Below are 17,291 nucleotides of genomic sequence, written 5' to 3'. Positions count from 1 at the left end.
GCCTATCTCTTTTCAGTTTTCAGGGCTGCTCTGCCTGAGTAGTTCCCAAATTTAGGAAATTTTTATTTGCAAAGTATGATAAAATCAGTGATTTTATCAGATGCTCTACAAATTCTAATTTGAGGTCCCAGCTCCGGGCATGTTATTAGCTTGGTCAGGCCTGGGATGATGGCTGCTCAGGCTTATATGTAATGCTGGGCAGTACTTCTGACTGGCTCTTATTATCCAATATGTATTTATTATAATATGAAATGCATTAATTATAAATAATCAGACTAATGCTGTTTTTAATTTTAAAATCTCTGAAAATACCAGTCTGTTTGTTTATTTATTTATTTATTTTTGTTTAAAAATTTAAAATATGTATAGTGAAATTATGATCTTAGCATTACAGAAAATTTCTAACATGACATAAATCAGTGCCATAAAGGAGAAGATTATTGTTTCTTTTAAGTAACAACTGCCTTTTATAAATTTGATATATTCTCCTTATTTAAAAAAAATACAACCATACAGAAAAATGCAAAGAGGTGAGACACAAGTCACCTAAGTCCTCCCTGCCCAGAAATAGCCAGTATTGACCTTGGCCGAATGCCTTTCATCTGGATATGAACAGATGGGTATAGTTAGGAGATAGAGTGAAGAAAAAAAAGAGGAAGAAAGGAAAGAGGGGTGATGAATTTGACAATGTGGAATTGAAAGACTATGACAATATATCATAAAGTCAAAAAAGAAATGTCAAAAAGAGAAAAATATAGAAAGTTTTTATAAAATATAAATGAAAAAGACACCTCAATGGAAACATGGAGAAAAGAGTAGAATACACAATTATAGAAAAAGAATCAAATGGTCAATAACCATGTAAAAATAATTCTCAGCCTCAATTATTACTGAAGAAATGCCATTTAACTGTCTTCCCATTGTGGCCAGAAGCCACATCAGGTCATCGGAAATAAAGCTGAGAGGGCAGGGCCAGGTTAAGATTCGTATGTGTGTGTGTGTGTGTGTGTGTGTGTGTGTGTGTGTGTGTTTCTGTACACATATCAGTATTTCTGGAATGATATATAGGAAACATTCATGTTGATTAGCATTTAGGTGTTAGAGTAGGAATAGGGGAAGAGAGGGGGAAACACATAAACAGAAAGGAGGGAGTACTTTTTACTTTGTTTTGTTATTGTTATTGTTCTTTTCTACCACTAAAGATTTTTAAAGATTTTAAGATTTAATTATGTGCATTTAAAAATCTAGTTAAGTTTTAAGGAAACTTATACTTACAACAAAAAAGAAGAAAGTATAAGCCCCTGACACATCTATTTCAGGGCTAATCCTTATAAAGAGCAGGACTTGTTCTCTCAGCCCTCTGGAAGAGCTAAAATTGACATCTGGAGAACTGCCACTGAGTACTTTCTCTGCCTATTAAAAGAAACTGGCTTAGTCCAGGGCCCTCAGTTTTCAAATGCTCTCTGCCTCCAGTGACTAACCAACCGTTCATCTAATCCACCCCCCCCCCCCAGGGATTCCCAGTGCCATCTTTTTCTTAGCTGAGCCTCTCCAGCTACCCTCTCTCCCTGCTGCTGGCCCCCCCAGGAAAGGCTTCCCTACTGGGCAGAGATGGAAGAAGAAAGGAAGTGGCAACCTTGAGCTGCAACATGACCCTGTCTTGCATAAGGGTGTCCTCTCAAAGTTGAGGGGTGGAATGGCCAGCTTTGGCAGAGCTAAGAGAGAAAGCATGCAGCTTCACAGCTGATCAGTTATAAAACAAACACGGCAAGCTCACAGCTCAGTGACAAGTAGACTTGAGCTTCTGTTAAGAAAACATATGAACTTGAACTAAAGCAGAAGGTGGACTGTTGGTGGAAGATGCCTTAATGTCTGCTCCATCCACATGCTCTGCTTTTCTCCTCTCTATAGTGTCCCTTTAAAGCCCTCAGAGGCCACTTGGGTCTCTCCCTCTCCCTCTGGAAAGCCCATTCCATTTCTGGGCAGAGTCAGCAACCTCTTTCTTGGGCCTTAAATGGTCCTTCATTACATTGTTTTTTTGTTTGTTTGTTTGTTTGTTTGTTTATTCGTCTTTCTGGTACTTCTACTCTCTAGATAACTAAGTGTCAGTCTAGAAAAGCATCCTATTTGGAATTACTGACCTTAGTGTGAATCTCTGCTCTGCCACTGACCTGCCATGTGACCTTGAGGCTTCATTTCCTCATCTGTAAAGTGGGCTGTCAACATCACTCAGTGGTCATTTTGTGATTCTGCAAGCTGGTGTATATAATCTGCTTGGCAGCACACCTAGCAAAATTAGGTGCTTAATTGTTGTTGGCTCCCTTCTCCCTCTATCCTTCTGTAGTGTTAGTCTTCAGCTTTACAAAGAGATCCTGCCTATTTTTTACCAAGTTGGGACTTCCCTGTTTTCCCCATGAGTGTCACATCATCTCCAGGGAAAACATATTCAGTTTTAGATCAACAAATTGTACAGTGAGTCATTTGTGTACTTATTTTTCACCTTGCTATAGGAGAGGAGATGTCCTCCCAGTCAGCAATCCCCGAATCATTGCCAGGTTGGGAGAAATTGATTCCCCTCCTCCAACACACCCTTTCCCTGAGAGCTAGGATTGCACACTCAGGGTATTGAGTGTTCACATGCTGGGATCTGCCTGCATAAACAGATATACTTCCTCATCCTTTTTACTATCATCAAGCTTTCTCCTCAAGAAATATTGCATGTTTTACAAATCCAAGGAGACAGGCCCAGTTAGATAAGAATTTGCCAGCTCTGGCTCTGGCTGCAGTTATTGACAGCTGGATTTGCATGAAGGAACCCAGGGTTCCCCCAGCAATGCACACAAGGCAGCAGAAGAAACAGCTGCTGTGTCCCTTGGCAAGGGTTGGGTAGCTGGTCTTGTGAGTGACCTTTTTCAGTTAATGACCTTGTTCAATGTGTATATTAAGCGGATTTTATTTGTTTGTTTTTTAACCCAGTCCAACATGCAGCAACCCAAGAGATTTGGGAATACTAAGCATTCTTCCTCCACTTCAAGATGACAGTTGATAATCACATAACCATAAAATATTGAAAATAACAAAGGACATGAGGAGAAACCAGAGCCCTAGGGAGATTAATAAATGCTGTGGTGAAGGAGTGAGTGCCATCCAGCTGCCGAGCCCCAGGAGGACCCGTTATTTAGGCTCTCTGAAAGCCAAGAGAGGCAAGCAGGGTTCTTACCATCCTGTTCACTATGATTCCTACTCCTTAAATGCTCTCAGATGCATCTAACAGGGGTATTTATTTATTTATTCTCTCAGCAAATAAAGCATGTTCTGAAATTGTGAACAGTGGCTAAGTTTGGCAAGATTGTATAATCTAATCACCAACCCTGTCAACATCCTTCACACTCACTCCCTAAGGGCCTCACTGCCCAGAGTGGTTCCCAGTCTGTGTCTCCTGGAGCCCTCATGTTCCACAGAGCTTCTTCTGGGGCAGCTGTGTGGGAGTAGGTGCACTTCCAGACACCCTCTCCTTGCTTCAGGAAGAGGAGCTCTGTTCTCACCTTCTGTGTGTATTAGAGAACCATGGAAGATTTGGTTTGGAATTAGAGGGGCCCTTCTGCTTCAAAAAAGAAACTTGAAAATCAGCAGTGCCTTGACATCTGCATCCTTTTGCAAGTCACTTTTTCTACTTGTTGGTATGTTTTTGAAATGTAACCAGGTTGATATATAGAGTTCAACTGTTGTATGAATGAACCGTGATATATTTGTTCCCCTGCTGATGGGTAGTTAGATGGTTTCCCATTTTCACCATCTCAATATTCTTCATTGCAACTGAAGGCATTTTTCATATAGACAATGGTCAGTGCACTCCGAGCTGGACAGGCAGGAAAAGGAAGGGAAACCAGGGAGTTTGAATGGCTAGTGAGAGCATGGCAAGTGGGTAGAGAGAAGACTAGAAGCTACATGGACATAATAGAGCCAGGGCTCCTGTACAAAATATGGATGCAGAGGTAGAAACTAGTAGTCACTAAGGCCAGGAGTGTGACCCGGATGCTGGGTATCTGAGCATACAGAGGAAAATGAGTCTGCCAAAAACCCAAGAGGCCACGTTGTTAGCTGGGACTTTAGTTTGCTTCTTCAGCTCCACTCTGCTTGCTTCTCAGCCCTGCTATGTGCCCCAGATGCTGACTTTAAGTCCCAGATTTATGCCCTTGGCCTCTTCTGAAAGCCACACAACATGAACTGCAGACCATGGAAAGGGAGTGGAGACAGGGTTTTCATCCCCCCAGCTCCTCCATGGAGACTCGCTGCCTGTATCCCTACTGAAAGCCACTGCTCACTTCCCTACATCATCTTTCCAATTAGAGCAAATGTTCCTAGTCTTGCTCATCTGGCCAAGGGTGTTAAAGCACTTTGCCCTGAGGTCCTGAACTCTCATCATTGGGCTTCATCTATGGAAAGAATCGTTTTATTGACCACTTTTCACCTGTTTGCATGTGTCATCTTTCTTGCCTGATGGGCACGGGCTGATCGAATGGATACTGAAATCACTGGAAATGGTAACAGCAGAGTTAGGGTAAAGAGGAAGTTAGTGAGCCAGGCACTTAAACCTAGTGCAGGGCAATGTCTGTATATCTATGTAAAAATGAAACTATCCCACATTTTTGTAGTTCATCTTTGATCTCCTTTAAACCCAAAATTCCTGCCTGATTTTCCTGATTTGTGTGTGTGTGTGTGTATGTGTGTGTGAATTTCTAGTATTTGTGCAATATTTGGCAAATTGAAGGCACTTAAAAATGAAAAAAATGAATCAAACAGGAATGAATTAAAATAAACTGAATTGAATGGAATTTTGCTGAATAAGTAAGATACTAATTTGGCACATTTGAAATATCCTGGATGTTCCCTTTCTCTCTTGCATGTTGTTTTTAAAATCTTCATGAACATCAAATATAAATTAGATCAGAGAAATGAGTTTCTGAAATAAATAATAAATGCTTATTAATAAAGTATTAGCATCTCACATAGAGCAACATTGAGGTCATGAAAATTTTGTGATAAATTCAGATTCCCTTGAGCCTTTGGAAACCACTTTTTTAATATCATTGGCTTTTAATTTTTTTATTTTTATCTTTTTTTTCTGTCAGAAAAGTGTCACTTTTTGTCTCCAAGGCAAAATGCCATTCATGATACTTCCAGAACATGTAATTATTCATTTGAAAATAATTTTGATAGTCATATATGTATTACATTTCCTTGAATTATAATATTGAGCAGAAACAAAGGAGAAATCTTTTTTGGATTTAAGCTTAAACTAAAATAGTATATGTTGAGTCTTTGTGACAGTCTGAGGAAAGACTTCCCTGGCAGAGTGGTTGTTCTTCTCAAATAGTGGATCGTAGAGATGGACAATCAAGGGAGAAATGCAAAATAAACACCACTCAGCGTGCAGTTGGGAGGTTTTATAAGGGGAGGGATGTGTCACTCTTTTTCCCCTTCTCCAAACACTAAGCATATGGCAATTTAACTCTTGGTTGGCTCCTATAATCTGTGCATTCATGAAGTTGTATTTTGAAGTACTCATTATTTGAAAAGCAAGGACAGTGACTAATGTGCACTTGCTAAAAATCATATATATATATATATATATATATAGTCATTTCAAAGCAAAGGATATTGTTAGCATTTATGAATAAAGAATGTTTACTGTTCTGATGTTGCAGTAAAAGTTATGGCCAGCAATCTTGATTTGGAATAGCCCCTTCACCAAAAGCGCAGAGCTAGCCACCCAGATTTTAACACGTGACAATACTCCACCCTGATTATAGTTTCAGAACTGCACTCAGCTGGCCATCAGAGGAGAAAATGCTGCTTGGTGGAGAATAGAAGGCTCTACTGAAATGACTTTATCTCCTACACCAGCTCCATGAATTCATTGTAGCTTCTGGAGGCTGAATCAGTGTGCTCCTAGGAGTGTGCTGATATCACCATGGGTTGGAGGGATGAATGGCAGCATTCAGGACATGGTATTGAAAGCAGAATTTGAAATCAGATTATCAAGGTCAGAACCTCATCTCCATTCCTTATTAACTATAGGGAGAAATCTTGGTCATTTACTGTATTAGCTTCCCATTGCTATAGTAATGTTATGGTTATACATCAACTTAAAAGGAGGAAAGGTTTATTTTAGCTCATAGTTTTGGATATTTCAGTCCATGATGGGTTGGCCCTGTTTTGGGGGGTCTGTAGCACATCATGGTAGGGAGTTCATTGCAGAACAAAGCTGGTCACGTTATAGGAGCTAAGAAACCAAAAGAGGGGAAGAAGAAGAGAGTGGAGTCCCACAGTTCCCTTCAGGGACATGCCTCACTAGGCCCCACCTCTTAAAGGTTTCTACCACCTTCTAGTAGTGCCAGCCTGGGGACTGAGCCTTTAATACATAGGGCCCTTTGAGGAATTCTAGATCCAAACAATAGCCCTCACCCATTCAGCAATCTCAGTTTTCTCATCTAGAAAATGAGGCTCATAAAAATTATCAAGAAAATTAAAAGTGGTATCACACAAAAGAATTAAAGTGCTGCTTAAATCTTAGTTGTTGCTAGTACAATTTGCCTACCCCAATTTAGTGTTTCCCTCTTTTAAACCTATGGCATTTTAGTCTTTCTGTTACTCTTTTGGCAATTAATTGCAAACTCCCTATCGCCTCACATTAGTTTATTGTATTACTTCACCACGTTTCATTTCAGTTTTCTGTAGCTGCCAATACCTTCTCGCCCATGCCTCTCCCGTTGTAGGAAACTGTAAATGTCAATTCATTGGATGAATGTGAAACTATTACTAATAGAATTTTTTAAACTAAGTATTAACAAGGAGATGAGAGGTAATTTTTTTATTCAAAGGGATGTGTTATGTATTTTACTTGAAAAAATTATTATTCTTTAGTGTTCACCGGGTTGTGTATGTGTGTGTGTGTGTGTGTGTGTGTGTGTGTGTATGTATGTGTTTAATTTTAAAATGGACTTTATTTCCAAAGAACCTGTTTTCCAATCTCAGGCAGCTCCCATATGCCAGTTTGCAGAGGGTACAGACCCACAGGCTTGGTGGATTACGCACATATCATCACCTATGAGTAGGTTCCACTTTCTAAGCTGACCAATAGGCCAGGAGCTGGGCTTGCCCACTGCCTCCGCACAGCACTGATGCTTTTTACTTCTTGACCACCCTGCCCCCGATCCTCTTTGCTGACTCAAATGATCGTAGACTTTTTAATGGTTTACTTAGTGACAGGCCCCAGAATAGCGTTCTCTCAACCACTCAGTGCTTTTAAAACCCAGCCCTCCCAAGAGTCAATTGTGCTTCCACATCAATCACTGCTTTCAACTTGCTGGAAAGTTCCTTGACTTTCTGCTAATCATTGTAAGGACAGTTAGTTTTCTGTTGTAAATGCCAAGCATATAAATAACTTGTTTCTTTTTTCTGTGGTGCCAGGCCCATGCCATCCTCCTGAGTAGAAACCCCTCTCAAGAGGAGGTAGCCGACTCCTCACACTTTGTCGCCCGTGCTGCTGTCGCTTCTGGGAGGCCCGAGCACCATGGTGAGAACCAGTCTTCCTTCCTCCTGTCTCACATGCATGCGCCTAGCGGGTGGGTGAACAGGTGGATGGCGTCTCAATAGGAACCTTCAGAGAACCTTCACGGTTTCCTCTAATTTGTAGCTCTGCTCCTCTGCTGCTTCCCCAGGGTCCTTTACTTTCTATCTCCCTGTAGCCTTCCCCTGACCCTTTCCTCTTCAATACAGCTACTCTTCATCCATAGCTATTAAGAAACCAAGGGAACTGGTGCTGGGCTCACAGGGAAATCTGCTCTGCTTTCAAAGGTGATGGTTTTCAATGATTGTGGTGGAACTGCTGCAAAGTCTCAGGGTAGAGCTTTCAATTGGGGTGAACTTTCATAGCTTCAGGATCCCAGAAGGAAGCTGCCACTTATAACTCATGGTTTTCCTTATCTTTGTGTAATAGGTAGCGCAGCGGGCTTCAGAAATTCTTTACTCCCTCATCCCAGGCTCAAAGCCTCTACCGACAGGAAGCACACAATTTAGTGATTCTGCTGTTGTTTGGGACAGAATATTCAGAAATGTAATATAACTCATAAAGAAGGCCTAGAGGTATATTCCAGAGAAAAATAGTTTTATACTGAGTAAAATAAGGTTCCAGTAAACATAAAATCAGTGCCTGGAAGGCTTGGGGCTGAATCAGAAAGCAGGAGTCACACTAAGCAGAAGCCAGCCTAGCAGGGTAGACTTGGGAGAAGAGGAAGGGGAAGCCTTGATGAGCAGCATGGTCTGAACAGGTCCACAGCCCAGCCCAGAACTCTGTTCATGGATGAAGAGCTTCGGTTTTCATCCACCTGACCATCCTGCCTTGCAGACCCTCATTCTACCTCCTGGAGCTTGGAGCAACCTGGCTAGGTACACAGAGAGGAGACATAGAGATGACTTGTCTGATCCTCCCTCCCTAGAACATTCCATATTTAACAATCAGAATTGCCTTCAAAACTGTTGAAGAAACATTTTGACCAGTTTGTTGATGCCTAAAACTCCTTTAAAAGCGGCAGAGAAACTTCCATTCCACAACTACTAAGAAAACACTTAAAATGCAAATATGTATTTTTTGGAAAATCCTAGAACATCAGGAATCACAATCCAAACATCTAGAGGAACCAAGCACAAGCAATGTGAGTTAAGTGCGTAGAAACCAAGAACAGAGTCAGGTGTAATTATGAATGGCTATTTATAATCAGCTGTAGTATGAGAGACAATATGGAGTGGTGAGGCCTTTGGCAAACTAGAGAAGCCCACACCCTCCTACTTAGCTCCAGCCCATCACTCTATGTGACAGACAGGCTTATATTCGAAGATCTGCTTTTTTCAAGAGAATGCAAAAATTTGGATTTTTACGTGAAATCTCTTGCTTTTAATTAGTTGTAATGAACTTAAATATGTTTTAGGTTCTGTGTGAGTCAAAAACAAGCATCAGGATCAGATTCATAACTTCTAACCTAGGCAGCAGAAGTGTGAATAAGTAAATGTCAGATATTTTCCTGCTTTTCTTGGGGGTTTATGTTTAAGACAACAGGAATGTTCTCAACATTTAAATTGGTAGGAGGTGAGAGAAAGGGTCTCTTTCTGAGAGAATACCAAGCAAGGGCCAAAAGAGCCTCTTTGTAAAGCCTAAAGGGATTCTGGTTCCCAGCACACCTCATGCTCAGCATACTCATTTGCTGAATGTATGAACTGGGTGGGGACCAACAGAAATATCCCTAAGATGTTCTTGCTCCAGAACTGCAAAGTTAGGCTACTCTGTACGATTTACAGAATTGGTGGAAATCTTATTTGAATTACATTTTTTTCTTTAAAGTCTTCCAGTTCAAATAAGTTGCTGGTATTGCCTCCCCTATTTTGAGAATAATATTAATAATAACTTATTGATAAAGTTATTAATGCATGTGAGAATTAAATGACCACACACAATAATAGTAACTAATTCTAACATAGGACATAACTGGCCATGGCTCTAACCATGGTACACTTATTAACTCAGATATCCTCAAACAATTCTATGAAATAGATACAATTATCTCCAGTTTTTGGATGGAGAAATTGAGGCACCAAAAGATTAGATGATTTTCCCAAGGGCTGACAGCCAGTGAATGGTAGAGCCCAGGCAGTCCTCCCCAGAGGCCATTTGTCACTGTGTTATTGGGATTGGCAATGCATATGTCACCTTTCCTTCCTACACCTGCCTGCTTAGACCTGCAGATCTGAAGCTTGGGGCAGACAAGGGACCCAGGAAGAGCAAAGGCATCCCAAAGAAAAGGGTTTGGAAAGCCCTCAAGAAGAGCCAAGGCCCAGAAGCCTGTTTAGGATCTCAGCTCCACTCCTTTGCTGCTGCTTAGGGCATCTGGTGACCTGCACCCAGAAAACCAACCGCCAGCTGGAATTGAAATGTGGGAGGAATGTGAAGGTAGAAAAGTGAGAAGAGGACTTCTCCCAGGAACTGGGCCTTGGAGCCGATAGCTTTACATGTTAGGAGCTGGGGTGGCTTCTGCTTGAGGCTCCAGGATTAGTTGCTTGGAGCATATACATTAGATGACTCATGGAATCATAGTAATAATAACAGCAACAACAATAGCATCAGCATTTGAGCGCCTTCTGTATGCAGGTGCTGAACTTTCACAAATGACTTATTTACTCCTTTAACAACCATTAGAAACAGGACACAACCTCCCAATCTACAAAGGAGCTCACATAACCAGGTGTGTCTTCTAGAAAGTCCCATCAACTTAAAGAAGCTTTTCTCTCTCCTTACTGCTCTACCCCAAAAGAATAAAGTCCAGAACAGTCTTTGGCTGCTCCTAGGTGGACCCTTCTTAGACTCAGCACAACCAGCTGAAACATCTGTTGCTTTGGTGTCACTGGAAGAACGTTTACCAAAGTCCTGAAGGCAAGTAAATGCTAAGTGAGGGAGTAGGGCAGAGAAGCCACAGAAGAGAAATAGATGAGAATCATCCCTCAGCAACATTGAAGCCCTGGAACAGGGGCAGAAAGGAGCACAGACCCTGCCTCTAAGGCCTCAGTGGACCACCTAAATGGGCAAGTCAGAAAAGAGTCAGAGAGCAGAAACCCCAAGCTTCTGACCCTCATTTGAGAACTACTGCTGTTAGAATCCTTTCTCCCTTAACGGCAAGTGTGGGGATCGGCCAGCAGGTGGAGATGCAGGCAGTCCTAGCTCTTTCCTGCAAGTGCCTACATGTGGTGTGGGCAGAATGGGTGCCGCCATGGGGCATGTAAGACGTCCGTTTCCCTCTGGAAACAGGAATGAGACAGACACACCCAGCAGGGGCTGCTAAAGAACTGGGTGTATATGCTCCCCTGGTCTCAGTGTCATCTTTCTGCTGTCCCTTCATGTGGTCAAAGCCCCCATAGCAAGAGTAAGAGAAACCCACCCAGGCCTGGGGTTTCTTCAGGCCTCTGTTGCCTCCAGCAGGAGGAAATGAAAGTAGACAATTTGGAACTTATTGTTGTCTAATAACTAAGGGAAGAGCAAGTCCCCCAGCTCTCACCCAGGACTTTCTCATCTGGACTTGGGTCACTTCTAGTTCAGAAGTCCAGGCCAGATCCCACAGAAGCAAACCTGCAGTTCTTTCTTGGGGGAGGGGCAGGGGGTCTGGGCTCCATTTATCTATGTTTAAACCTGTCTGTGAAAAGTACAGAGATCTTTTTTGGGTTTGGTTTTTGAAAAAAAGAGAAAAAGATTTTAATGAGGATTTTAATGAGGCCTGCCTACTTGCTTGCTGGATGCCCATTGAAGGCATTGCCTCTAGCAAACCAAACACTGCTGGCCAAGAAGCAAGTGTTTCAGGCTCCATGCTCAAGATAATTCCTTTGCCTTGCACCTTCCCTGCATTCCTCATACAGATGAAACTGCCCTAGAAGTCAGGAGGGTTGTGATTGCATAAGGATTCCCAATTCAGGCTCCTGGAATGTCACTAACCTGAGCCTGGCCAGCTTCCCAGAGCAGCCATCGACAAACTTGGTATTAACAGCTCTCCCAGCCCTGCTAAGTGTTCAAGGCCTTGGCCTTGTGCTTATAAGTCTTCTAAAGGATATGAAAATGAAATGGTTTGAAGCCAAGTACATCTCAGTGTAAACCTTTGGGCAGCAGCGCCTGCTGAGTGGAGAAAGCCTTGTTTGGAAGTGGCCCCATCTGCGGCCTGGGCTCCTGCGGGCTGGGGAGTTCTGCCAGGTCCAGTGAAGCAGCTGGAAAGGGCTCTGCCCCATTGGAGCCCAGGGGGTAGAAGCAGGGATCCCTGACTAAGAGGATTCCCAGAATATAATTCTCTGTGCACAAATATGTGTATCTCCCCAGCCCCCACTGGTCCTAGCCTCTCCCCACATCTTTACACAGTAGATGTGAAAAATGCACATATCTGAGGCTAGGCACCATATCTCACCCAAGTCTCCTCTTTCTACCTTACATGTCCTCCCTTTTCTCAATTTTTCCTCCTGTATTATCCACCCCTTCCTCAACCCCTGTTTCCAGGGTCACTGAGCTTGGCCTCTGAGCGCCCCATGCAGGTATCAGTGTCCATGCTGGTTCTGTGCCCCACAGGGAGCAAGTTAGAGAAGGGAAGACAGAGTGCAGGGGGTGAGGCCAAGAGAAACCTTTTACAGTTTGTACCAATGTTAGAAGTATCCTTTCTCAGAAATTTCTGGAATTATCTTAGAATTATTAAATCTAAAGGATTGGAGACCAGGGTCACTCAGCAAGTTAGAGGCATAGCTAGGCCTAGAATGGAGCTCAAGTGCTGCTTTCTTACCACACTCTAAAACCAGAAAGGTGGTCATGCTCTGGAAGCCTCATCCTGGTCACCAAAGGCCCAGGGAGTCAAGAAGACCCAGAGGATAAGCTCTGTGTTGAGGAGGAAGGGCTGCAGGGACAGGCAACCCTTGGGGCCAGCAGAGGAGGAGAGAGGTGGCCCATTCCTCAAATGCAAGTCTGTGCTGTTGGCCTTCCTTCCCAGAGGGCAGCTGGGGCAGGACTGAAACTCCAGCAAGCCTGGCTGATCAACTGCCTCTTTCCTCTGTATCTGGAGCAAGGCCTGTGGCCTGCTCATGCCTCCCCCAGGGAGGGAAAATTGCAGAGGCTCTGTGGTGGCCACTTTCACCAGGCTCAGGTCTTCCACTTTGATACTGTCTCATAATTTGTGATCAGTACTTCCCAGAAAAGTCTGTGTTATTGATGCCCCAATTTGGCTTCAGATAGGTAGCCTATACTTCACCAAGTGACTAGAGCCGTAGGTCCTACACTGCTGGAGGCCTGACCACTACTTGGGTGGCCCCAGGTGGGACTTTGAGTAGTAGCCAGCTTCTTGATGGTGAGGATATTTAAGACATGAAGATCCAATGGGGCTGTCACCAGGCCTCACAGGTGCAAGGCCCTCTGTGGGCACTTGGCACCTTTATCCCCTAGTCTCCCCAACCTGCTGCCCTGTTGGGTACCAACTTTCCAGTTGCACACCTGTCCCCATAGATAGCCATGGGCTTCCTCAGATCACCAGCCTGTGAGCAGCAGCTCTACTACCCCCAGAAGCCATGTCACAGGCCAGCCCTGGTATCCCTCTCAAAGAGGATCTGCTGCAGAGAAAGGATGAGGGGAGAGAGTGTGCTGGGCTTCTGTGTCCTCAGGCTTCTCTTGTGGTCCCCACAGATGGCCCGTAGCCTTGGGCAACAGCCGCAGCAGGGTCTGAAAAGTTCGATCTGTTTGCTTGCTGGATGAATGCCAGGCCAAGATTCGAGACTTTCCATTTTTAAATCCCCTGGGTTCTTTGCAGTCTGTATAAAGACTATTTTCTAAGACTTAAAAAAAAGATAATTGTCACATTGTACATGGAGACCTCCCTCTTAAGGAAAGCTGTCCTTACTGTTCCAACTCTTGCCTCAGGAAACAAGCCCCAGGTTACCAGAATTTATTTTAATTAAAAGCCTCTGACCTCCAGGGGCTATATTGCTTGTTCCTTCTACTCTGTGAATGAAGCCTCAATTTTCTCTTGACTGTAGGTGAACATCTCAGGACAGTCTGTCTAGAAAGGGCGCGACTTCCAGTCCCAAACAAAGCCATCTATAGACAGTAAACCACCCTGCCCACTGAGCTATACTCCCCTCCTCCACCACACACACACACCACCCCCTGACTCACAGAAACCGAAACATTTTGCTGGGGTAAAAACTGGAAGCAATTCATGGCCTTGGAACACCTCTGCCACCAGGGCTCAGATTTACAAGCTAGGTCGTGTTCCTGTGTTTTAGAAAATGACCTCATCTTTTGCCAGGCCATCAGCATCAGGTTGCAGAGGATTCTAGAAGTGCTTTTTAAAGGTAGGAACAACCATGTGCAAGAACACAGAAACTGCTGGCTCTTGGTGAACCACACCCAGGGCCCAGGGACATAAGGGAGGTGGCTTCCCACCCCAGGGGCTATGGCTTCCTGTCTTTTCGGAAATCCTGTTGTCATTGGCCCAGAGGGACCTCTGGGATGCCCCTGGGAGGAGAAACTCAGCTTATCAGGAAATGGCTCCTTTGCTCTGGGAATAGGAGTCAATTTTCTTTCCCCTTAAAGGTGGTCATGTGGATTGTCCTTCACAAAGTTAATTTGGAAGGTTGAAGGGGTGGGGAAATGTAGGGCAGGGTTTTACAGTGAAGGATCCTGGATCAGATAAAGATAAAAGTGGTTTCAAATGTATAGAGAGGAAGGAAACCACTGCACATGACTGAGACCTACCTTTGTTCCCATGATTCAAGGTTGTCCTAATATACACAGGTCCTACCAGGGGGTTGTAGATGTCTGATGTGCGATGCATGTGACAACACCTGTCAGGGAAACCTTTTTTGCTTGCTCATTGCTTCCAGGAACAGAAATAGGAAACACGCAGACCTTTGGAGAAATTGGGGGCTCAGAAAGGGCAGAAGGGAAGCAGGACCTGAGGAGCCCTGACCCTGGAGGGCAGATTCCCAGGCAAGGTCTGTCCCCTCCTGCCCACTTGAGGCCTCTGTGAGCTATAAGGCCTTAGTTTAGGTAACATTTTCCTTCCTTCCTTCTTTCTTCCAGAGATTCATATTTGTCTACAAGTATCCTCTTTGGAAAAAACGTACCAATCTTCCTGAGCCCTGGTTATAAGCCATTTGCACATAAGTTTGAATCAGGCCCTGCAACTCCTTTCTCAAAGTCTCTGTCAGTTTAGCTGCACTGAGGGCAAGCAGCATGCTGCACCTGGAGCCTAAATTGGGGTGTTTTGGGAGAGTGATTGGCCAGCCCGTGAGCACCCAGGGGATGAACACTGGGAGGTGGGAGAATGTTACAAGGTAAAGGTGTCCAGCACGGCTGTCCACTTGTGCCTGGGGGACTGGCTCCTGACCCAAGAGAGGGGAGGGAAATGCCTCACCCAGTGCTTTTGGTTTTCACCTTTCCCTGTGCATGCAACACCGCTTCTGCCAATACCCAGGGTCTGAAACTCAGCGTGTTTCAGCTACAGCTCCTTCCCACACCCCTCATGTCTGCCACCCTTCATAGTTAGGGCCTGTCTCCAAGGGGATGGGACTGGGGTGTGGATAGAGCTTTACTGTTTTATTAATCTGTTTATTTTTGTATCAGAGATAGAGCCCAAGGACGCACGTTTAACCACTGAGACACATCCCAGCCCTTATATTTTTTATTTTAAGACAGGATCTTGCTAAGTTGCTTAGGGTCTTGCCAAGTTACTGAGGCTAACTTTGAATTTGCAATCACTGGGATTATAGTTGTGTACCACCGCACCCAGCAATGTCTTTACTTGAAGGGCTGAGTTATATTCTTTAGTTAATTCTTAATTAGTCAAAAACTTAAAATATCAAAAGTACTCTACTTCTGAATATCCTCCATCACTTTAGACATGGACTGTTCAGTTAAAAAATGCTTTTAGAATCAACAAAATGAATGACACATCGCCCCCAACATTGGCTGTCTTCAGATCATCAAAGTATCCAAAGTTAATAATTTAGTTGGAGCATAAAATCTGTAATGTTTTCCCCATGAGTCAGTTAGGAGTAGAAGAGACATAATATTGTCCAGGTGGTGGAATTTTCTTCTACCAGGACAAAAACTTGAGCAATATGGCAAATGTAGCTGCTGGTCTGAGAGAGAGGAGCAGAGAACCTCTGCCCAACTACAGACCCTGAGCAGAGACCTACCTCCCTGGGAGTAAATGCCTGGCAAAGGAATTCCTCTATCTGTCTAGCATCACATCTTACTGTGATGGGTATGGACGAACACAACCCAGTTTCAGACTGAAGTTTTATTTAGGTTGACTAGATTGGGCAGACATATTTCCCAGGGTTTACTTCACTCCTTTCTAAAGAGGATCTCATGGAATATACCTGGACCTTTTCACAACACCCAGGACTCTAACTGTGAATTTCCAGCATGTTTTCAGAGCTGTTGATGTATGCAGGGCCATTTCCCTGCACATCAGACTTCTGTCTCCTTGACCATTCTGTCCATTTTCATAACATTTCTGTCCTTTCAGTGTCCATCTCAGCTGCTTGCTGCCTCCAATGCATCTGCTCTTCAGGCTGGAATAGATGAGAAGCCCTATAGCAACGATTATGAAACTGACACATAACTGGACGTGGTGGCACTCACTCAACTGTAATCCCAGCAACTCAGGAGGCTGAGGCAGGAGGATCGCAAGCTGGAGGCCAGGCTTAGCAACTTAGCGAGACCCCCATTAACTTACAGGACCCTGTTTACCCTGTCTCAAAGTTTAAAAAAATAAATAAATAAAAAGACTGGGATATAACTCAGTGGTAAAGCACTCCTGGGTTCAATACCCAATACCAAAAAAGAAGGAAAGAAAAATAAATTTTAAAAGAAAGCTAACATGTAGTTGGCTCTCAATTAATGTTAACTTTTAATTTTTGAGACAGTTTTTGTAATTGACATTCTTTCAAATATCCATTTTGGGGCTGAGGTTGTGGCTCAGTGGTAGAGCGCTCACCTAGCACGTGCAAGGTGCTGGGTTGGATCCTCAGCACCACATAAAAATAAAAAATAAAAAAACCCCACAGATATCCATTTTTTAGCTATGGCCCCTGGATGGGCAGACTTACAGCCTCACTTCAGACCAGGGAAATGGTTCTCATCACCATTTTAGGGATTCTTGGGTGTAATATTCTCTTCAAGCTGCTATAACAAAATAACATGGATCCGGTGGCTGATGAAACACAGAAATGTGTTTCCCAGAAAGTTGGAGGCTAGGAAGCCCAAGGTCAAAGTGCTAGATTTGGTACCTGAAGATGGCCTGCTTCCTGGTTTATATAGACTTTTCATTGTGTCTTCGCATGGCAGAAAGCGAAAGGGAGTTTTCTGGGATCCCTTTCGTAAGGGCACTAATTCCATGTATAAGGGCTCCACTCTCGTGACCTAATCACCTCTGAAAGACTCTACCTCCTAATGCCTTAGCGGTTAGGACTTCAACATATAAGTTTGAGGGAGCATAATGTTCAGTCACAGCATAAACTGTATTTATTTTCTTTTACTTCATAGAAATTAAAGCGGTTTAAATACCTATTTATTAGAGTACAGCTCTGCAAAGCAAAAATCTGGCACAGTAAGTTTGGCTTCTCTGCTTAGGCTAAAATGAAATTATGAGCCATCTCCATTGTCTCCTGGAGTTTGGGTCCTTTTACAACCTCATTCCTGTTTTTGCTACAGC

At 43.6% G+C, this 17,291-nt stretch overlaps 1 protein-coding gene across 1 annotated transcript in view; it reads left to right on the top strand.

Annotated features, from left to right (window-relative positions):
- Ttc23 (tetratricopeptide repeat domain 23) overlaps positions 1–17,291 on the top strand; it is a 94,602-nt gene that overhangs the window by 54,984 nt on the left and 22,327 nt on the right. The window contains exon 7 of the mRNA XM_077799766.1: positions 7,474–7,579. Within this exon, the coding sequence (XP_077655892.1) occupies positions 7,474–7,579 (106 nt within the window). The remainder of the gene's footprint in view (positions 1–7,473; positions 7,580–17,291) is intronic.

Source organism: Urocitellus parryii, chromosome 6 (assembly GCF_045843805.1).
Source record: "Urocitellus parryii isolate mUroPar1 chromosome 6, mUroPar1.hap1, whole genome shotgun sequence".
NCBI lineage: Eukaryota > Metazoa > Chordata > Mammalia > Rodentia > Sciuridae > Urocitellus > Urocitellus parryii.
Note: the sequence above shows the minus strand (reverse complement) of the source record. Positions and strands in the feature narration are given on the sequence as shown.